Source organism: Rhinoderma darwinii, chromosome 2, assembly GCF_050947455.1.
Source record: "Rhinoderma darwinii isolate aRhiDar2 chromosome 2, aRhiDar2.hap1, whole genome shotgun sequence".
NCBI lineage: Eukaryota > Metazoa > Chordata > Amphibia > Anura > Rhinodermatidae > Rhinoderma > Rhinoderma darwinii.
This window is the reverse complement of record NC_134688.1, coordinates 202,423,409-202,448,041: the sequence shown is the minus strand read 5'-3', so window position 1 is coordinate 202,448,041 and position 24,633 is coordinate 202,423,409. Positions and strand designations below refer to the sequence as shown.

The following is a 24,633-nucleotide window of genomic DNA, read 5'->3' as shown; positions in this document are numbered from 1 at the left end:
CGTAGTGACTGAATAATACCACCATAATGTTACTGAATAATATCTCCCCACCATGACCAGATATTACCACCACATAGTGACTGAAAAATGCCACCATACTGTTACTGAATAATTCCGTTACACCATGACCACATATTACCACAACAAGGTGACTGAATAATATTACTATATGGTTGCTGAATAATACCTCCACACCATAACCACATATTACCACTACATAATGACTGAATAATGGCATCATACTGTTACTGAGTAAAATCCACTATACAAATACCAATATTACCAACAGATAATGGCCATAGAGTGATAGAGAGCAGTCCTACACAGGCACTCAGATGATTATATGAGTGAATACAGTACAGTTACATGCAGTGTCTCACAGGTGACATCTTCTCTGATATGGGTAGTTCACTTTCCCTTTTCTTCTCCATCTGGACCAGACCACCATGATGCATTCTTCTAGCCAAAACACATCTCTGCAGAATTTACAACAGAGACATATTTGGCTCCTTGATTGTCCATCACAGACCCCACCTATTTACAAATAGTTATAGTGCACAATTTCAGCCACACACTGCAATAGTGCTCTTCTTAGTTCCTCACACAATAATAGTGCCCCCCAAACAGTAATAGTTCCCCAAACCATAATTGGGTCACCACACAGTAGTAATGTCCCCCTTTGGGCTCCCCATTCAGTATTAATCCTTTTCTGATTCTTCAGCATACTGCCTGGCAATGCAGTAACATCATCACACCATCTGCACCAGGACGTCAGGATGACATCTTCAGCAAGCTCTAGTAGGACACATGCCTAAAATAATCTGTGGCTTACTATATATAGTTACTTATAGCTTATTATCCCCTCAAGGAAACAGCCTTTTTTCGCCTAATGGACCTTGCCATTTTAAAAAAAATCTGACGTGTCAATTATGTGGTAATAACTTTGGAATGCTTTTATTTTTTCAAGCGATTCTGAGATTCTCGTGACACATTGTACTTTAAGTTAGTGGTAAAATTTGGTCGATACTGTAATGATGGGGGTGAGGAAACAGACAAGTGAGCCCTAATCTACCCGCCACTCAGTCCCTGCCTACTTGCAACGACCCGCCCTAGGCGACGGGGTACAACTGGGCGACGGTCCCTACGCTCAATAAGTGCACGACAGACAAACAGACAAGGGTACACAGAAGCAAGGGAAAAGGGGCAGTTGCCCATGGCAACACCGTGAGCAACAAGAGTGGTGAACGAGCCGAGTCAAACCAGGAGTGTACGAGGTACCAAACGCAGAGCAGGAGAGTAATGAACAAGCCGAGTCAAACCAGGAGTGTACAAGGTACCAAACGCAGAGCAGGAGAGTAGTCAGTAAGCCAGGGTCAATATGAAGCAGGGTCAAATGGTTCAAGAAGCTGCAGCAGGGCCAGGAAACAAAACGAGAAGAATCACAAGCAAGGAGGAACAGGAAGGCAGGTATAAATAGACAGAGGGCGGGAGCTAGCTCCGTCTGGCCAGGCTGTGATAGGCTCTCCCACTCCTAAGCCTGCCATACTGAGTGGTGGAAGATGGAGTCAGTCTCACAGACATAGAAGCAGGTGCAGACTTATGGGCGTGGATACAGAAGCTGTGCCTGGCAGATCCTTAACAGATACATTCAGTGTTTATTTGTGAAAAATACCAACATTTAGAGAAAATTTGCAAAAATTATCATTTTTACAAATTTAAATGTATCTGCTTGTAAGACAGATAGTATTACCACGCAAAAAAGTTACTAGTTAAGGCTTTGTTCACATCTGCGTCAGGGCTCTGTTCATGGGTTCTGTTGGAGCTTTCCGTAAGGGGAACCCGTGAACGGAACCCTGAATTTCAAAAGTCATTTTTTTTTAGGGACCAGTTCAGATCTGAAGTGGCTTTGAGGGCCTTATATATTAGAAACCCCCTATAAATCACCCCATTTTAAAAACTGCACCCTCAAAGTATTCAAAACAGCATTTAGAAAGTTTCTTAATCCTTTAGACTTTTTTTTACAGTAATTAAAGCACAGTGGAGATTAAATTAACACATTTCATTTTTTATTTTTTTTGCAAATAATCTGTTTTAATCTATTTTTTTCCTGTAACACAGAAGGTTTTACCAGAGAAATACAACTCAATATTTATTGCTCAGATTCTTCAGTTTTTAGAAATATCCCACATGCGGCCCTAGGGTGCTACTGAACTAAAACACAGGCCTCAGAATCAAAAGGAGCACATAGTGCTTTTTGGGGCCTCCTTTTTATTAGAATTTATTTTAGGTACCATGTTTGGTTTCAAGAGGTCCTTTGGGGCCAAAACAGTGGAAACACCCTCAAAAAGACACCATTTATCAAATACACCCCACAAGGAATTTACCAAGGGATATAGTGAGCATTTTGACCACACAGATTTTTTACTGAATTTAGTGGAATTATGAAGTGAAAATTAAAATCTATATATTTTTCTAATAAAACATAGAAATGTAATATTTTTACATGGCATAAAGGAGAAAAAGCACCACAACATTTAGTAGAATTAGGCCATGAAAATATATTTTTTTCTTTTTTTCTAATAAAATGTAATTTTAGATCAGATGTTTCCATTTTCACAATAGATAAAGTAAAGAAAGCCCCCCAACATTTGTAAAGCAAACTCTTCTGAGCACGGCAATATCCCATATGTGGTAATAAACTGCTGTTCAGACACACGGCAGGGCTTACAAAGGAAGGAGTGCTATTTGGCTTTTAGAGCTCAAATTTTGCTGGAATAGTTTGCGGCGCCATGTCACATTTGCAAAGCCCCTAAATATGCTCATTTACCTGGATATATGACAGGGCTCAGAAGTGAAGAGCCCCATGCGCATTTGAGGCATATTTTGGGGATTTTTTTGTGAATTGTATCTGCAGCCTCAGGACGCAGATACAATTGAATATTATGGCGGAGCAGCTCAATGCTAGGCTATAGGCCATATTAGGCCTGCAGCCTATAAGACGCTGAGTCCTGGTGCAGGCCGGCATGATGACATCACTGGATCACGCCGGCCTGGGCAATGGTTTAAGAGAAGAGAACGGGACTAGGTAAGTATTGTTTTTTGTCTCTACAAGGGGGGGGGGCTGTGTGGCATCATCTACAAGGAGGGGCTGTGTGGCATCATCTACAAGGGTGGCTGTGTGGCATTATCTACAAGGGGGGACTGTGTGGCATCATCTACAAGGGTGGGTTGTGTGGCATCATCTACAAGGGGCTGTGTGTGGCACTATCTATAATGGGGGGCTGGGGGCTGTGTGTGAAGCCATCTAAAAGTGGGGGGCTGTGTATGGTGCTATCCACAGGGGGCTGTGTTTGGAGCTATCTGCAAGGGGGCTGTGTGTGACGCTATCTACAGGGGGCTGTGTGTGGCGCTATCTGTAGGGGGCACTAAAAAAAAGTAAAAAAAATTATATCTCATTGATTGGTAGAGAAAGCAAATATGGCGAGGGGGAAGGAAATGTCAGGAAAGAAGTTGGGTGGGCGCCAGTGTGAATCTTTGCCCCGTGTGCAGCAGAACCTATCTGCACCTCTGTACATATATATAATATGTATATATATATATATATATATATATATATATATATATATATATATATATATATATATATATATATATATATATATATATATATATATATATATATAGAGAGAGAGAGAAACAGAAAATCCAGCAGCACCGATAGAATCTGGGTGCAAGCCCTAGGGGACGGACCAAGGTCCCAACTATACAGCAATCAAAAAATAGGCAGCACTCCATGACTTGGGAAAGGCTCCAGAAAGGCTCTAGAGGACAGAGCTGAAACATTGCACATGGGGCAATAAAGTACGCTTGATTTTTTTCACTTTAAAACTATGGAGTGCTGCCTATTTTTTGATTGCTATATTTATATATATATACAAGGGTGGGCCATTTATATGGATACACCTAAATAAAATGGGAATGGTTGGTGATATTAACTTCCTGTTTGTGTGACATTAGTATATGGGAGGGGGGAAACTTTTCAAGCTGGGTGTTGACCATGGCGGCCATTTTGAAGTCGGCCATTTTGTATCCAACTTTAGTTTTTTCAATGGGAAGAGGGTCATGTGACACATCAAACTTATCGAGAATTTCACAAGAAAAACAATGGTCAGCTTGGTTTTAACGTTACTTTATTCTTTCATGAGTTATTTACAAGTTTCTGACCACTTATAAAATGTGTTCAAAGTGCTGCCCATTGTGTTGGATTGTCAATGCAACCCTCTTCTCCCACTCTTCACACACTGATAGCAACACCGCAGAAGAAATGCCTCCCGATCTGACCCCCCTTAGACTTTTATCTTTGGGGTCATCTGAAGGCAATTGTCTATGCTGTGAAGATACGAGATGTGCAGCAACTGAAACTACGGATACTGGAAGCCTGTGCTAGCATTTCTTCTGCGATGTTGCTATCAGTGTGTGAAGAGTGGGAGAAGAGGGTTGCATTGACAATCCAACACAATGGGCAGCACTTTGAACACATTTTATAAGTGGCCATAAACTTGTAAATAACTCATGAAAGAATAAAGTAACGTTAAAACCAAGCACACCATTGTTTTCTTGTGAAATTCTCGATAAGTTTGATGTGTCACATGACCCTCTTCCCATTGAAAACACTAAAGTTGGATACAAAATGGCCGCCATGGTCAACACCCAGCTTGAAAAGTTTCCCCCCTCCCATATACTAATGTGCCACAAACAGGAAGTTAATATCACAAACCATTCCCATTTTATTTAGGTGTATCCATATAAATGGCCCACCCTGTATATATATACAGTCAAGGAAATAAGTATTTGATCCCTTGCTGATTTTGTAAGTTTGCCCACTGTCAAAGACATGAACAGTCTAGAATTTTTAGGCTAGGTTAATTTTACCAGTGAGAGATAGATTATATAGAAAAAAAAATGAAAATCACATTGTCAAAATTATATATATGTATTTGCATTGTGCACAGAGAAATAAGTATTTGATCCCTTTGGCAAACAAGACTTAATACTTGGTGGCAAAACCCTTGTTGGCAAGCACAGCAGTCAGACGTTTTTAGTAGTTGATGATGAGGTTTGCACACATGTTAGATGGAATTTTGGCCCACTCCTCTTTGCAGATCATCTGTAAATCATTAAGATTTCGAGGCTGTCGCTTGGCAACTCGGATCTTCAGCTCCCTCCATAAGTTTTCGATGGGATTAAGGTCTGGAGACTGGCTAGACCACTCCATGACCTTAATGTGCTTCTTTTTGAGCCACTCCTTTGTTGCCTTGGCTGTATGTTTCGGGTCATTGTCGTGCTGGAAGACCCAGCCACGAGCCATTTTTAATGTCCTGGTGGAGGGAAGGAGGTTGTCACTCAGGATTTGACGGTACATGGCTCCATCCATTCTCCCATTGATGCGGTGAAGTATTCCTGTGCCCTTAGCAGAGAAACACCCACAAAACATAATGTTTCCACCTCCATGCTTGACAGTGGGGACGGTGTTCTTTGGGTCATAGGCAGCATTTCTCTTCCTCCAAACACGGCGAGTTGAGTTAATGCCAAAGAGCTCAATTTTAGTCTCATCTGACCACAGCACCTTCTCCCAATCACTCTCAGAATCATCCAGATGTTCATTTGCAAACTTCAGACGGGCCTGTACATGTGCCTTCTTGAGCAGGGGGACCTTGCGGGCACTGCAGGATTTTAATCCATTACGGCGTAATGTGTTACCAATGGTTTTCTTGGTGACTGTGGTCCCAGCTGCCTTGAGATCATTAACAAGTTCCCCCCGTGTAGTTTTCGGCTGAGCTCTCACCTTCCTCAGGATCAAGGATGCCCCACGAGGTGAGATTTTGCATGGAGCCCCAGATCGATGTCGATTGACAGTCATTTTGTATGTCTTCCATTTTCTTACTATTGCACCAACAGTTGTCTCCTTCTCACCCAGCGTCTTACTTATGGTTTTGTAGCCCATTCCAGCCTTGTGCAGGTCTATGATCTTGTCCCTGACATCCTTAGAAAGCTCTTTGGTCTTGCCCATGTTGTAGAGGTTAGAGTCAGACTGATTATTTGAGTCTGTGGACTGGAGTCTTTTATACAGGTGACCATGTAAGACAGCTGTCTTTAATGCAGGCACCAAGTTGATATATGTATATATATATGTATATCTGTCTCTATAGATAGATAGATAGATAGATAGATAGATAGATAGATAGATAGATAGATAGATAGATAGATAGATAGATAGATAGATAGATAGATAGATCGATCTATGTCTATCTATATATATATATTTATATAAACGTAGTAGGAAAGTAGCACAGTGATGACAAAGATAATCTGGGTGCAAGCCCTTGCATACCAATCCGGTATTCAAGTGGTATAAAAAGCAAAAAATGGCAGCACTCCAGCTGGTTCAGTGAAAGAGGTGGACTTTTTTCAATAAAAAGTGAACAATCAGACTTGCTGGAGTGCTGCCATTTTTTGCTTTTTATATATATATATATATATATATATATATATATATATATACACACATACATACAGTATATATATATATATATATATATATATATATATATATATATACACATACATACAGTGTATATATATATATATATATATATATATATGAATTATATATATAATGCGAGACGAATGGCAGGAAAAAATGCATTTTGACCGTGACGTGAAAATCCAGCCTTAGGCTGCGTTTCCTCATTGCAGATATGCTGCAGATTTTGCCTGCATTTTGTAAGCCAAAACCAGAATTTCATCCAGAATAGTAGACCTATAGGGCCTTTCATTAGATATTTCTTCTGTTTAGGTACCGTTCCAGGTTTTGACTTGAAGAATGCACGTAAAATCTGAAGCAAATAAAAAAAATCTGTGGGAGACCAGCCTTAGACTCCAGGGAATATTTGGTCTGTAGTGGAAAGCTCAGATTTTCCAAAGTTGGCTTTTTAGAAAAGCCCAAGAAGGGTCTGGAGTTGGATTTGAGAAGAGTAGGATGAGTTCCTCATTTCCTAGCCCATCTCGGTTAGTAGGACAAGTCTGTGTGTCTGGGGCAGGTCACTGCTGACCTATCTACTAAAAATCTGTAAGTAACAAGTGACACTGAGGTGTCTCCAGTGCCATTTAGAGTGGCACTAGGACTATTGCTTGTTTAGTTAGTGCTCAGTTAAGCAGAATTGATTTTCTGTTTTGTCTAAACTGTAAATGCTGTTTCCATTATGGATGCTAAAATAAACACAGACGAGCCCTGTTTTTGGACTTTATCCATTGTGTCACTGTCTCTTTCTGTTTTGAGCCCTCACTTGATGCTAATCTCCCACATATGATGTTTCAGATGCGGGGATTAGATTTAAAGATACATACAATAATTTTAAGGCATTTTGCTGCCCTATGCTAAAAATCATTGCTAGGGCAACCTTCAAAAACAGGCTACCTGAAAGAGCTGGAATGCATATTTCCTAGATGAAAGTAGCAGAAAGACTAACTGTTGAAATCACCAGTTGATTCTGGCTATTGCAGCTTAGGGAAGGGTGCATTAGGGTCCATGCATGCACAGGTTGAAACCAATACTCTGCTGGTTGAAGCCAACGGACGGGCCCTGAAGAAACAGCAGCAATTAATCAGATGTTGCAAGAATAAATCTAGACTTTGGTGGAAAATGTACAAAGACAACAAGATTAACTTCCAACTTCACAGGCTGCAGTACAGACATTGTTGCAGATGATAACCCTCACGGATGATGTTCAGGCCTATATCATGGTGTTTGTGGGAGTAGCAGAGTGAAAAAAGTTACCTGCGGATCAGTGGGCAGAAGTGGTGGCGCCTTTACTAACCGGAAAACCGCAAAAGGCATATTTTTACCTAAACGATCAGGATGCCAAGGACTTCTCTAAGCTAAAGGGTGAAGTCCATGCTCATCTGGCGGTTAATATGAATGTGCGTGCTCGACGTACGCACAGCTGGACTTTTGTTGAATATCTACCCTTTCGGTCACAAATGTATGACCTTATCTACTTTGTAAGGAAATGGCTACATCCAGAGAAATCAAATCCCGCACTGATCGTGGAGAGAGTGGTGCTTAAGAAGTACATCTGTTCCTTACCAACTAGGATCCAGTGTTGGGTCAGTCAAGAAGATCTTAAAGAGGCTCTGTCATCAGATTATAAGTGCCCTATCTCATACATAACGTGATTGGCGTGTAATGTAGATAACAACAGTGGTTTTTATTTTGAAAAATAATTATTTTTGAGCAAGTTATGAGCAATTTTAGATTTATGCTAATTAGTTTCTTAATAGACAACTGGGCGTGTTTTACTTTTTACCAACTGGGCGTTGCAAAGAGAAGTGTATGATGCTGACCAATCAGTGACCAATCAGCATCATACACTTCTCATCGTTCCAGCCCAGCGTGATTGTGAAGTGAAAGAAGCTGGGCTGGAACAATGAGAAGTGTATGAAGCTGATTGGTCACTGATTTGTAGATGAAATAGGGTGGATTTATTCACCTCAAGTGAGCGACGTTTCGGTTTCTCTCAGAACCTCTCTCAAGCTTGAAATAGGGTGAATAAATCCACCCTATTCATCTACTCTGAAGTCCTGGTGCCGTTATTTTGTTCTATGGTGTATGGTATATATACAAGCTGAGGGACTGATTCATCCCCTGATAACGAGCACATGGCGTAATATATAGGTACATTGGAGTGCTGTGTTCATCTTCTGTTGGACTGTATATATATATATATATATATACATATATATATATATATATATATATATATATATATATATATATATATATATATATAAATATAAGTATATTTATATAGTCCAATTGCAAATGAACACAGCACTCCAAAAATCCTATATATTAGGCCATGTGCACATTTACCAGAGGATGAATCACTTCCCCAACTTGAAATATACAAAGGCCATAGAACAAAGTAACGGCACGAGGACTTCAAGATCGATGAAAAAGGGTGGATTTATTCACCTCAAGTGAGCAGCGACCTTTCGGTCCATCACAGAACCTTTCTCAAGCCTTTTTCATCGATCTTGAAGTCCTGGTGCCGTTACTTTGTTCTATGGTTTTTGTAAATATATACATATATACACTACCGTTCAAAAGTTTGGGGTCACCCAGACAATTTTGTGTTTTCCATGAAAACTCACACTTATATTTATCAAATGAGTTGCAAAATGACTAGAAAATATAGTCAAGACATTGACAAGGTTAGAAATAATAATTTTTATTTGAAATAATAATTTTCTCCTTCAAACTTTGCTTTCGGCAAAGAATGCTCCATTTGCAGCAATTACAGCATTGCAGACCTTTGGCATTCTAGCTGTTAATTTGCTGAGGTAATCGGGAGAAATTTCACCCCATGCTTCCAGAAGCCCCTCCCACACGTTGGATTGCCTTGATGGGCACTTCGTGCGTACAATATGGTCAAGCTGCTCCCACAACAGCTCTATGGGGTTGAGATATGGTGACTGCGCTGGCCACTCCATTACAGATAGAATACCAGCTGCCTGCTTCTTCCCTAAATAGTTCTTGCATAATTTGGAGGTGTGCTTTGCTTCATTGTCCTGTTGTGATGAAATTGGCTCCAATCAAGCGCTGTCCATAGGGTATGGCATGGCGTTGCAAAATGGAGTGATAGCCTTCCTTATTCAAAATCCCATTTACCTTGTACAAATCTCCCTCTTTACCAGAACCAAAGCAACCCCAGGCCATCACATTACCTCCACCATGCTTGACAGATGGCGTCAGGTACTCTTCCAGCATCTTTTCAGTTGTTCTGCGTCTCAGAAATTTTCTTCTGTGTGATCCAAACACCTCAAACTTCGATTCGTCTGTCCATAACATTTTTTTCCAATCTTCCTCTGTCCAATGTCTGTGTGCTTTTGCCCATATTAATCTTTTCCTTTTATTAACCTGTCTCAGATATGGCTTTTTCTTTGCCACTCTGCCCTGAAGGGAAGCATCCCGGAGTCGCCTCTTCACTGTAGATGTTGACACTGGCGTTTTGCGGGTACTATTTAATGAAGCTGCCAGTTGAGGACCTGTGAGGCGTCTATTTCTCAAACTAGAGACTCTAATGTACTTGTCTTGTTGCTCAGTTTTGCAGCGGGGCCTCCCACTTCTCTTTCTACTCTGGTTAGAGCCTGTTTGTGCTGTCCTCTGAAGGGAGTAGTACACACCGTTGTAGCAAATCTTCCGTTTCTTAGCAATTTCTCGCATGGAATAGCGTTCAATAGACTGTCGAGTTTCACATGAAAGCTCTCTTTTTCAAGCCATTTGGAGAGTTTAATCGAACCCACAAATTTAATGCTCCAGATTCTCAACTAGCTGAAAGGAAGGTCCGTTTTATAGCTCCTCTAAACAGCAAAACTGATTACAGCGGTGCTAACATAATTGCACAAGGGGTTTCAAGTGTTTTCTAATCATCCATTAGCCTTCTAACACAGTTAGCAAACACAATGTACCATTAGAACACTGGAGTGATGGTTACTGGAAATGGACCTCTATACACCTATGTAGATATTGCATTAAAAACCAGATGTATATATATATGTAAATATAATGTTTCTATTTACCCATGAATAAGACATTTTCTATCATGAAATATTTCTGCCCTGCAATCATTGTACTCATGCCCACAGTTTCTGAACATATCTTATGATTCTCTCTCCAAGATTCAGTAGTAAGGCACTCCTGTACATTTCGTCCGCTGACAACAGATTAATGCATGTCTTCAAGCTTACTATTTTAATATATCTCATACCATTTTATTTTTCATTACTTCCTTTTGAATGCTGATAATCTGGGTGATGCAGAAAACAATTTAGTGCAGGAACATGCCACTTATATATTTGCTAGTGCTGTGCTTTAAGATAAACCATTTATCTTGCTTTACAGTTTCAAACATTGATGGTTGTATATCTTATTCAGGTGAAGGATGTAATGAAAGACATTATGGCTGACTTGCAGCAGACAAATACTGAAAAGATCTTACTAAGCTGGGTCCGCCAATCAACTCGCAACTACCCACAGGTCAACGTTATCAATTTCACCAGCAGTTGGTCTGATGGATTGGCTTTTAATGCACTCATCCACAGTCACAGGTACAGAAAATATTCTATGTGTTTAACCAATTTATCACACACCTTTTGTTTTGATGTTGCTTTTATTTATTGTTTTGAATGGAATGAATGTGTACTAGGTCAAACTTTATCAATTTATCTGATCTATTAAATATACAGAATCCACATAAACATTCTCTATTTTCATTCACTTGTTACAATAGTTCAAGTGTAAATACTAAATATGGCAAAATCGGACAAGTAAAAGTTGAATTTACTTATCTTACCCCCTACTTCTGACCCTGGCATAAGGGCTCATACACGGCTTTGTTGTGTCCTGCACAGTGGGACACAGATTTCCTATGGGTATATACTACAGACCCTTAGGCACTGTTCCGCTGTATGGTGCATCTAGGAGAGAATACCCCTAAGGCCTTGTTCACACGGCGCTTGACCTGATGCTTCTTTTTTTTTTTACACGACGCGTTTTTTAAACACGTGTGCGTACAAAAAAACACGTCGTATGGATTGCAATGCGTTTTTCTATTGATGTCAATGGGAAGCTTAAAGCATGCGTTTTTCGGCGTGAAAAATGCGGCAAAAACGCGGCATGTGAACATGTGTGAACAAGGCCTTATACAGAATGCAAATCTCAGTATAAAATTTTAGGCACTCAGAGGTACAGCATGGACCCAGAGCAGGCTATGGGCAATGCACTGTTGAACATGTATCCTTAATATAACCATGTGCATGAGGCCTAAGTAGAAGTGTTCATCAATTGTTCTACTATGGGGCCTGCACTGAAATAGAACAAAATGCTTTACTTGATTTTTTTAAACCCAAATATTTACTACATCTCTTGCCTTTTTATTTATTTTTTCTCAGTGATTGTGCAAGCCTCAAAGCAGTTCAGGGAGTAACTTTTTAAAATTTGACGAAAACTCCCCATAATTTTAAGTTTTCATTTTAAATGTTAATTTTTTTCAGTATGAGGAAAGCCTCATATTGTGTTATCCCATCTGTCAAGGTAGCTTACTATGGTTACAAGTACTACTAAATCCATATAAACAAAACCATTTATACAAAATAATTTAATAAAGCTAATAAAATGTTTATGTGCATAATATGCCCAAATATTAGTAAACCAAAAAAGTATTAAGGATTTAGAAAGAAAGAACAGATATCAAACAAAATAAACTTTATTTTATGACAGGCTATGTCCACTCTAGTCCCATGCTTCTGTTTTTAATGGATCAAAACAGAAAGCATGGAAATTCTAAAGGCGGAGAATGGAAGCTTTTTAGTATGCTTTCTTCCATTGACTTCAATAGTAAAACACCGCAGAAACTCAGATTTTCATTTAGACTCTGCTTTTTGTTACCAAAAATAATAATGATTCAGAAACCTCAAAGACTGATGCCAACAGGTGGTATTTTCCATTGGAAATATTTTGTTGAAATCAATGTTAATGGAAACATTTTTCAGTGAAAACAATATAAAATTATATAATTTCTTAATTATGTAAAGACAGAAAGTAGTGATTTCTCCGAACAGAGCCTTCTTTCATTAAGTTATTTTTGTACTATTTCATTACTATTAAAATGCTATTGCTTTATAAACCAATTGATATGTTCTTAAAGGGATTGTCAGGACTTTACCATTGATGGCCTATTCTATCAAAGTTTGATTGGTGGGGATCCGACCACCGATGGGTGTGCATGGTACTGCAGTTTGTGCCATTCATCTTGCCCCCACCAATTAAACAATAATGGCTTATCGTAAGGATAGGCCATTAATGTTAAAGTCCTGGAGATATTAAGGGGGAGTTTATGAAGGTGTTTCATACACCAGTCTTAATATAAAGAGAGTTGAAGTAAACTGTTGTTTCTTTCGGCCAAACGTGAACCACAAATGTAGTGCAACGACCACGGCCGTACACCATCCTTTCCTCCCTTCCCCTTTAAATATAAAATAAAAATGAAGTACTCATCTCTCCGCTCCTTTTCACCTCCGGGTCCCCTCAAGCTCTCCTAGCATGCTGTGGTTAATACAAGGTCCTGCTGCCGAGCAGGGCTATACTGTTTATGTGACGCAGTACTCATCAGTGTTGTGTTACATACAATGTCCTGTGCTCAGGGGACCCTGAGGGAAGAAGAGGAGCAATAAGGTTTTATTAGGGGGGTCAAAGCACAGGCTCCAACATGAGCCCATTCCTTGCTACATCCTACAGAGTGAAATCTACGCGATTGGTTTTATTTGGATTTTGTTTTTACAGTGTTCACAGTGCAGTAAAAATGATATGTTAACTTTATTCTGTGGGTCATTACGATTACAGCAATACCAAATTTCTATATATTTTTTTATTGATGTTTTACTATTTTTGCACAACAAAAACACTTTTCTTTTAAAAATCATTTGCTTTTGTGTCACCACATTTTGAGAGCCATAATTTTTTTTAAAACAATTTTTTTTGTTGACAATGGAGCGATATGAGGGTTTGTTTTTTTCAGAACAAGTTGTATTTTTTAATGGCACCATTTTGGGGTACATATAACTTATTAATTAACTTTTATTAACTTTTTTGGGGGCAATTGAAAAAAAAAACTGCAATTCCAACAAAGTTGCACTTTAAACTTACGTTGTTTATCGTGTAGCATAAATAACATGTCAGCTTTATTCTATGAGTTGGTACGGTTATAGCGATACTTAATGTGTATTTTTTTATACTATACTACTTTTGTACAATAATAGCACATTTCATTGAAAAAAAATATTTTAATGTCGCTGCATTCCAATTTTTCTGTCCATGTAAATGTATGTGGTCCTCTTTTTTTTTTTTATAGGACGAGGCACATTTTTTAAAAGAACAATTTGCGGTAAATGTAAATTATTGATTGCAGGTTTTTTTATGCTGTTCACCATGCAGTTCAAAAATGTGTTAACTTACTGTGAATTTTCCCCTAATAAACGTACAATAATTTTAGTTTTTTTTAGTCCCACTAGGGGACTTTGAAATGCGATCTATTATCACTTGCATAATGCTTTGGTTTACTCACTATATCAAAACAATATTTCCTATAAGTGTGAAACTGACTTATTGGGTCATGCCTTTGACACGGTTTCATAGGTATTTAGGCGTGGTAGGCCTGGAGGCCTTTATTAAGCCATGGGTTGCCATCGCAACCTATTGGCGCCCCGTGATCGTGTTGCAGGGCACCGATGGGGTGACAGGGGATTCTAAGGGGTCAAATAGGTGGAATCAGATTCGTCTCCAATCCCGGTTATGCAGCGGGATGTCACCTGTATATTACAGCTGGCACCTCCTGCAAATGGTGTGGCACAGCTCCTGTGCCAACCATTGTGGGTGCACGATTCTGTCATATTGCTGTCAAAAGACCATCTCGTATTTACAACTTTACAATGTAATCCTAGGGAAAAAATATTCTGCAACATAAGTGAGAAATCTGTCTGTGTTGTGGAATATTTTTCCCATGGGTTTATGTTGAACAGTTTTTTTTTGTTTTTTTTTGTAACGAATTTATGCTGTGGAAATACTTTTTAAATAAGTAAGCCACGTTTGACTGAACTCTACATCTGAATGACTACATGCATTTGTTGCAGAAACAACCCCATTTAGATGAATGGAACTGATTTTAATTTGCAGAAATTTCTGCAATAAAATCTAAATGTTTTATTTTCTTTGTAAAGTAGGAAGATTAATTCGACAATTAAAGGGGTTATTTCAGGCACAAATCTGTTTTTTATACTGATGACTTATCCACAGGATAGGTCAACTCATTAGTATTTGAACAGTATGGGTCTGACAACCAGGCCTTCACTTGAATAGGAGCAGAGTTGCAGTACTGCAGCATGGCAACTATACTGTGGCCGGAGCAATCGGCTTCCAGCACAGACATTCGGTGGCCGGAGGCAGCAGCTACAGATGACCTAACCTGTAGATAAATCATCAGTATGAAAAACCTCCCTGTGCACGGACTGTCCCTATAACCCCTTACCGACATATGACATAGCTGTACGTCATAGTCACGGAGGGAGTAAGAAGTGAGCTCCATATTTAACAAATGTTGGATATATGCTACAGCCAACACTTCACGCAATGGCCAGGAGAAATAACTGTCACCACTTAGATGCTGTGGTCAATAGCAACTGCGGCATCTAAGCCGTCATCTGTCATTTCATTGCCACATCCCCCTCGCTACACAATTGACACTCGCTACACTATCAGAAAATTAAAACGTTTTTTAAGAAATAAATAGTTTTTTCTTTGTAACAGTAGTACATCATAAAAAAAACAGAGAAAAAAAGTACTATGCACACCAATATGGAGTTATTTATCCAAACAAATAATTTATTTATTTACAGCCAGTGACAGTGAGCGCCACACTATAGCGGTTACCCACCAAGCTTACAGCGCCATCCACGCAGGATTAGCATTGACAAAAGTGCCTGAGGAAGGTCATGGTATTGACCGAAACGTCACACTGTCACTGGCTATAAATAAATATATTATTTGTTTGGATAAATAACTCCATATTGGTGTGCATAGTACTTTTTTTCTCTATTGGATCGGGTTGGGCCCCTACTAATGAACCCACACCATTACCTAGTGCTATCTGAACCTTGTAACTAACATCATAAAAAAACATTATTAATTTGGTATAGCTGTAATCAGCTATGCCAATTTTTGATAATGCCTTAGATCGATCCCCATTATTTTCCCCTCCCTCGTTCCGTGCCTGAGCTTTTCATAACGGATAAAACTCTCTGTGAAATTGAAATAACCAAATGTTTTTTTTCCTCTAATAGTAGACAACTTAATACCCACATTCAAACATAATTCCCAATATAATAATAGTTATACTATAATACATGATATTGTAAATGCATTTGGATAGTTAAATGTAATGCACAGTTTAATGCATACATACACACGTAGGCATACCGGCCTTAATTTGTGTTTGATTTTCTGTTAGCAGATAAGTTAATATTTACTTTGAATATGACCGCCTATATAATAACATTTATGATAAGTTCTAAACTAGTGTGGGTGTACATTAATGCCAATCTAATACAATAATATATACACGCATAAAAGAATTAATGAGCTGATAATTCAGAACGGGTTAAATTTCCCTGAGAAATCGCTGGTTTTCCCCATTCCACTCCACAACAATTTTCTATTCAGTTTCCCAAGTTTTCTTTGAAAAGGGTCAAACTCTTGAAGATGAATATTGATGCTGCCAAAACGCTGACCTTTGCAGAAGTTTATTTTTGAGGGAAAATGATGGGCATCTACTATATTTTGACTTATATTTATTTATTTATTTTTTAATACGATTTAGAATTGTGGCAAAATTATTTATTTTTAGTTGTTTCATTATTTGGATTTGGTGGGAATTGTCACCATAGAAAACGTTTGTAGTAAATGGCATAGTACAGTATAAGTTTTCATGGGGAATTTTAGCAAAATTGTAAGAGTCCTCCTTGAACTATCAGTTCAGCCAAATCGGTGAGTAGAAAAATAAATAATACTAATAATGCAGGAGATAAAGTAAATGTTCAGGTTTTAAAGATCAAGGCTATTGAGTAGTTAAACAGGACCTGTCGTGTGTTTTAATATGCTAATTTTGAGTAAAGATACAGAGAGGACGAGACCTCATCTCTCCTCAGTAGGCATTGCCTCCTGCATCCCTGTGACGCTGTCCAATCAGAGCAGGTCTTCTGCATTACTGTGAGACTGTCCGCTCGGATTGGATAGTGTCACAGTGATGCAGGAGGCAACGCCTACTGAGGAGAGATGAGGTCTCCCCCTCTCTTTACCTTTAGTCAAAGTTAGCCTATTAGGCGCCAAGCAGAGCGGGGGCCGTATTGGGACAAAGGGAGGGCCAATAAAATAAAAATTACAGCACTGCAATTGAGAGGGCGCCAGGAATAAGGGGAGGTACGTGATTTTTTTTAAAAATGTATTGCATTGAAAGAGGGCACAATGCTTAGACTCCATAGTAGAAACATAGATGATCAAGTCCACTCCCATTGACAAACCCACACCAAAAGCCACACTTTATATTAAGAAGCAAAAAACTCAGCCCGTATGATAATTATCTTCATCACATGTATATACTGAATTGAACATATTAACACTTGTATTTTTGGACTGAGTTAGATCTGTTAATTTTTTGCTAAAAATGGGACTGGATTTGATAAAGTAGGAAAAGATTAACCAGTGAGCAGATTAACTTGTGTTACTACTTCCATGATTAGATGAATTATTTGCATCAAATGAATTTCTAAAATGAAATATTCCCTAAATGAAAAGTAGAAATAGAAAAATTATCAGCCATTTTTAAAGTGCATAATTCTTAAATGTGATTAAACATCCTGCTGTTAGTAATCACATGGCAAATTAAATGCATTGAACTGAGAGCCTTAGGTTGCCTGTATCTGACTACCTTTGATGCACAGGTCTCACCTAATCAATTTGCTTGTTAATTAACATCACTTTTTTCCGTCAGTCGCTGCTCAATGAAGTGTGTTTCAGGTAATAAGCAGAAGACCTTCACTAGGAAATATGAATGCATATTTTATAGATTTAATCAACCGCGCTCAGTAGAAAATGACTTGAGTGCATTATCATCCTTTAATCTAGATCTCGTCCCTACTTATTCTGCTTTTTACATACTCGGTTATCCTTTTCACTAGAATTTAATCTACAAGGATAATAATATTTAACATGCTCAGAGGTGAAGATTACTATCAAATACAATTCTATGCTTATAACAAACGCTTACAACCCTGACATAATAATAGAGGGAACTTCCTCATTTCTACAAATAGGAACATTTTATAGTAGCCTGTATTTAACAAAATTCTCTGTTCTTTTGTATATAAAATGAACATAACATATAAGGCAGGGTTCCCACACAGCGTAAACACTGCAAAATTGCCACACTGGAGTTATGTGCTGAAATGACGCCGCATTTACAGTAGCAGCAAAGTCGATTAGATTTTCCAAATCTCACTGCGGAAATAAATCGCAGAGAGGTTGCATGGAAAGTATTCTGCAGTACGACTTTGTACTCTGCAAAAATGTCAATTTATGCTGCGTATTCTGAGCGGAGATGCTGCGTGTTCGAGCCGTAGACTTGAATGGGGAGCAGAATTTCTGCACTAAAATACCCAAGTTGAGTTTTGTTGCAGTTTGTACAGCGTTTACACAGGGGGAACGCAATAAAAAAAGCTGGAAAACCACAGGTTCACATGAAGTTTTCTAAAATCACTGCTTGACACTAAATCTGCTGGTGAAAGCGCTGCAGAGAATGCACAGTATTTCCGTAGCAATATTTGCTGTGGATCTCTGTGACTGATTTACCTGAGTTCTTTTGAGATTTCACAGCAAATTTTTTGTTGCAGCGTCTCCTGCCTGTGGAAACATACCGTGAGGGTAGGGACACACAGGGTGGATATGCTGCGTAAAAGTACACAGCGTATCCGCTGACAATTCCACCTGAAAAAACATACCAAATTGTGGTTTTCAGGTGGAATGTCCCCTGCAGAAATACTGCAGGAAAAAATGTATACTTACCACAAGGGCCTTGTCATGGCAATGCGTCCATCTGCTATGAGTACAGCCCGGCATCCTGGGATGGCGCTGTAGTCCATTTGATTGCTACAGCCTTTGATTGGCTGCAGCAGTCACATGGGATGAAACGTCATCCCAGGAGGGCGGGCTGCGCTTATAGCAGTTGATAACAAGCATAAATTGACATGCTGCGGATTAAAAAAATCGCACCGCAGGTGAATTTTTGAACTGATTTTTATCTACTGTGTGTGGATGAGATTTCAAATCTCAACCACACTGCTGCTACTGTACTATGCTGCGTGTATGTGTCCCTACCCTAATAGTACTGTTTAAATATACAACAAACTTCCATCTTGTGGGCTGAAAGATAGAAAGTGCAAAAGGGTCACTCTATTGCGACATTTACTTACTTATTAGCCCAGCAAAGTGGCATATGGCAAAAATGCAAAAATATTCTACTTGAGCAAACTGCAACAAATAAAAAATAAATGTAAATATTTATTCTCTTAATGCACAAACAACTAGCCCATAATTCCATGTTTGCTTAGTATATTAGACTTTTATGTCACGTTAGAAACTGCATCCAAATACTGTAACATGCTATTTATAATTTGGCCTAATAGAAAAGTGTGATTTCGAGTATACTTCGATTTCCTGAGCAGAGTCTTCCTTTCGTGAAAAAGTGATACTGAAAAATTTGGCTGGTACAGAACAAACAAAGTCATAGCTGTTTCCCCGAAATCATGTAATGCCACTTATTCTGTCCAGAGTGTTGCACAATATATAAATGTTGTACGTGAGGAACATGTGGTACAGCTGTAGAGAGGCTTTTCCAGGACATTTTATTTTTTCCCCAGCTATTAGTTGGGAAAAAAGTATCTATCAGATGGAGAGAAAGTACAGTATCGTCTTGGAAAACCCTTTAAAAATTTATAATTTCTGCTACAGTCAAAAAACGTCTGCAAAATTATAAAAATTGCCATGTCCATGCTTTAAATTCAGGAAACAAGTGAATAAAATAACATGCTACAATAAGTTCACTGTGTAGGTGATTAATACTTGCACAATATGCTCAAATTGGTTACAAGTGACCCAGAGGTATCATGAAGGTTTGGAAAAAATAGATATGTGACCATAATAACCTGTCCAAGGTTAATATGTTTGACTCCCCTGTATGTGTCCACTGCAATCTAGGGAAAAGCATCATCATAAAATGTTGTACAACTTTAGAATACAGAGAGACTTGGGGACATTTTACAATGTCAGCCAAATAATCTGGAATTTAGAGGGCAATAAATGTCACATTCTGAAGGAGAATCTGATTTAAGCGATTAAAATACCCCAATTTCTCATGAATCAGGATTGCAATTTAGAATTGGAAATATACAGTATAGATTGCAATTCTGCATGAGCTGCACATGAGTTATAATGCTAAGTTGATGTAAATTGCTTTCCTTTGCCGCATACAGTATCCCTGCACATTTTCATTACAAAACTTCCTTTTGTCATTAGTGTTACAATTTCTATGAAGAAAATGTGACCAAACTATTTAATCAGAATGTTATTTCAATGTTTAAAAAAACGCTGATCCAAAAAAACACTACTAAAACACCACAAACCAAATGCTATCTATGTAGACATTTTCATATTTCACTGAAGACGTTGAACTAAAATCTGGTCCCAGTGTTTAACCTCTTCCCGCTTTGGCCACTTTTGACCTTCCTGACAGAGCCTCATTTTTCAAATCTGACATGTTTCACTTTATTTGGTAATAACTTCGAAATGCTTTCACCTATCCAAGCAATTCTGAGATTGTTTTCTCATGACACATTGGACTTTATGTTACTGCCAAAATTTGCTAGATACATTTCAGTATTTAATTGTGAAAAACACCAAAATTTTGAATTTTTCTAAATTTAATTGTATCTGCTGGTAAGACAGGCAGTTATACCACACAAAATAGTTGCTAATTAACATCTGTCTACTTTAGATCGGCATCGTTTTTGAACATCATTTTATTTTTCTAGGACTTTACAAGGCTTTGCATTTTAGTAGCAATTGCTCCCATTTTCAAGGAAATGTCAAAGGCTATTTTTACATGGGCCAGCTCAGTTGTGAAGTGGCTTTGAGGGCCTTATATATTAGAAACCCCCAATAAGTCACCCCATTTTAAAAACCTCACCCCTCAAAGTATTCAAAACAGCATTTAGAAAGTTTATCAACCCTTTAGACGTTTCACAGGAATGAAAGCACTGTAGATGTGAAATTCACAAATTTCACCTTTTTTTGCAGGAATTCATTTTTAATCCGTTTATTTTGTAACACAGAAGGTTTTACCAGAGAAATGAAACTCAATATTTATTGCCCAGAGTCTGCAGTTTTTAGAAATTTCTCACATGTGGCCCTAGTGTGATAATGGACTGAAGCACTGGCCTCAGAAGCAAAGGTGCACCTAGAGGATTTTGGGGCCTCCTTTTTATTAGAAAATATTTTAGGCACCATGTCAAGTTTGAAGTGCTCTTGCGGTGCCAAAACAGTGGAAATCTTCCAAAAGTTACCCCATTTGGTAAACTAGACCCCTCAAGGAAATTATCTAGCAATATAGCAGGTATAGTGAGCATTTTGAACCCACAGATTTATTGCAGAAATTGTTGGAATTAGGCCGTGAAAATTAAAATCGACATTCTTTGAAAGAAAATGTAGGTTTAGCTAATTTTTTCTCATTTCCACAAGGACTAAAGGAGAAAAAGCACAGCCACATTTGTAAATTTCTTCCGATTTAAAACAATACCCCACACGTGGTCTTAAATGGCTATTTGGATACACGGCAGGGCCTAGAAGGGAAAGAGCGCCATTTGGCTTTTGGAGCTAAAATTTAGCTGTAATGGTTTGCGGAGGCCAGGTCGCATTTTCAAAGCCCCCGAAGGGACAATACAGTGGAAATTTAACACAAGTGACACCATTTTGGAAACTACACCCCTTGAGGAATTCATCTACGGGCGTAGTGAGCATTTTGACCTCACAGGACTTTCATAGATTTTATTAGAATTGGGCAGTGAAAATAAAAACAATCCTTTTTCTTCAATAAGCTGTAGCTTTAGCTCAAAATGTTTCATTTTTGTCAACAAATAAAGGAAAAAAAGAACCCCAAGATTTGTAAAGCAACTTCTCTGGAGTACGGCAATACCCCATATGTGGTCATAAACTGCTGTTTGGGCACACAGCAAGATCAGATGAGAAGGAGCACCATTTGGCTTTTGGAGTACAGATTTTGCTGGATTGATTTCTTGTAACCATGTCGATTTTGCAAAGCCCCTAAGGTACCGGTACAGTGGAAACTCCCCAAAATTGACTCCATTCACAAAACTATGCCCCTTGAAGAATTCATCTAGGGGTGTAGTGAGCATTTTGACCCTACAGATGTTTCACAGATTTTATTAGGATTGGGTAGTGAAAATAAAAGCAATCCTGTTTCTTCAATAAGATGTAGCTTTAGCTCAAAATTTTTGAATTTCTCAACAAATAAAGGAAAAAAGATCCACAACATTTGTAAAGCAATTTCTCCTGAGTACGGCAAAACCCCATATGTGGTTATAAACTGCTGTTTGGGCACACAGTAGGGCTCTGAAGGGAAGGAGCACCATTATGCTTTTGGAGTACAGATTTTGCTGGATTGGTTTCTGGTCGCTATGTCGCATTTGCAAAGCCCCTGTGGGACCAACACAGTGGAAACCCTCCACAAGTGACCCCATTTTGGAAACGACACCCCTCAAGGTATTCACCTAGGGGTGTGGCGAGCATGTTAACCACGCAGGTGTTTTGCAGAAATTAGTGTCCACTCAATGTTGCAGAGAGAAAATTGCATTTTTTCCATAGATATGCCCATGTGGTGCCCAGCTTGTGCCACCATAACAAGATAGCTCTCTAAATATTATGCTGTGTTTCCCGGTTATAGAATCACCCTACATGTGGCCCTAATCTTTTGCCTGGACTATCGACAGGGCTCAGGAGTGAAAGAGTACCATGCGAAATTGAGGCCTAATATGGCAGCTTACACCATATTGGTTCACAATTGCAGAGGCTCTGATGTGAAATAATAAAATAAACCACTGAGAAGTGACCACATTTTGGAAACTACACCCCTCAAGGCATTTATTAAGGGGTTTAGTGAGCATTTTCACCCACAGGTATTTTCCATAAATGATTGCGCTGCGAAAACCTTGGCAGGGATTAATACTGCAAAGTAAAAATTAACATTATTCCCTAGATATGTCATTTCAGTAGCAAATATGTCGTGCCCAGCTTGTACCACTGGAGACACACACCCCAAAAATTGTTAAAAGGGTTCTCCCGGGTATGGTGATGCCATATATGTGGAAGTAAACTGCTGTTTGCACATGCTGTAGGGTTCAGAGGGGAGGGATCACCATTTAGCTTTTAGAGCGTGGATTTTGTTTGGTAGTAGTTTTGTTTGGAGGTTTACTGGTATTTAAGTTTATAATGTGAGGTATATGTGAGCTGGGCAGAGTACATCAGAGGCATAGTCAGGTGTTATAATAATGGGGTAAACAATAAAATAATCCATAAATATTTGTTACGCTGTGACACCATCATTTATGCACAGGCCAGTGTCGCACTGATTAATCTCCTTTCTTATCACCCTTTTGGTCCACACTCCACACCTTTGCAGTTTGGGGAATTTAGCTGGGAAGTGTTGTCCTGGTATAATACGGGCGCCCTCACTTCCAGAGGATATGTTTGGGCCCTATCCTTCCTGCTTCCATAATTTTAGGGCCTTGATAAATCGCCACTTGAAACAGAAGAAATGTTCCCCTCTGGCTTGCACAACTGCTTATTTTTCTTTCCTGACTTATTGGAGCTTTAACTTTATTTATTTTTTCATAGACGTAGTGGTATTAGGGCTGTTTCTTTTGCGGGACGAGCTGTAGTTATTATTGGTACCATTTTGGGGTACATGCGACTTTTTGATTACTTGTTATCCCTTTTTTGGGAGGCAAGGTGAGCAAAAAACAGCAATTATGGCATAGATTTTTTAGGGGTTTTTTTGTACAGCGTTCACCACGCATCATAAATTACATGTTAACTTTATTCTGCGGGTCAGTACGATTCCGGCGATACCAAATTTATAGCACTTTTTTATGTTTTACGACTTTTTGCACAATAAAATTACTTTTGTACAGAATGTATTTTTTCTGTTGCCAAGTTGTAAGAGCCATAACTTTTTTATTTTTTGATCGACGGAGCTGTATGAGGTCTTGTTTTTTGCGAGACGAGCTATAGTTTTTATAGGTACCATTTTTGGATACATGCGACTTTTTGATCACTTTTTATTTCAATTTTTGGAAGACAAAGTTACCAAAAAAACAGCAATTCTGGCATTATTTTTTAGTTTTTTTTTACAGCTTTCACTGCTCGGGACAACTAACATAATATTTTTATAGGTCAGGTCGTTATGGACTTGGCGATACAAAATATATATGGTTTTATTATTTTTTTCAATAATAAATGAGTTGATAAGGGAAAAAGTGCGATTGTGTTTTACTTGAAACATTTATTTTATTTTTTACAACTTTTATTTTTACTTTTTTTTTTACACTTTTTTTTACACTTTTCTTTAGTCCCACTAGGGGACTTGAAGGTCCAACTGTTTGATTGATGTTCTAATACATTGCACTACCTATGTTGTGCAATGTATTAGAACTGTCAGTTGTTCACTAATAACAAGCCGATCAGGCTCCGGCTCCGGTCGGGGCCTAATCGGCTTCCGTAATGGCAGACAGGAGGCCATTGTTAGGCCTCCTGTTGGCATAGTAGCAGTCGGCATCCTTGCCATCACATGACAGTCTGCCGATTTGCTACAAACCACTAAGATGCAACGATCGCAT

The 24,633-nt window shown here is 38.6% G+C and overlaps 1 protein-coding gene across 1 annotated transcript in view; it reads left to right on the top strand.

The window, feature by feature from the left end:
- DMD (dystrophin) overlaps window positions 1–24,633 on the top strand; it is a 2,416,993-nt gene that overhangs the window by 572,922 nt on the left and 1,819,438 nt on the right. Inside the window, exon 6 of the mRNA XM_075852742.1 lies at window positions 10,997–11,169. Within this exon, the coding sequence (XP_075708857.1) occupies window positions 10,997–11,169 (173 nt within the window). The remainder of the gene's footprint in view (window positions 1–10,996; window positions 11,170–24,633) is intronic.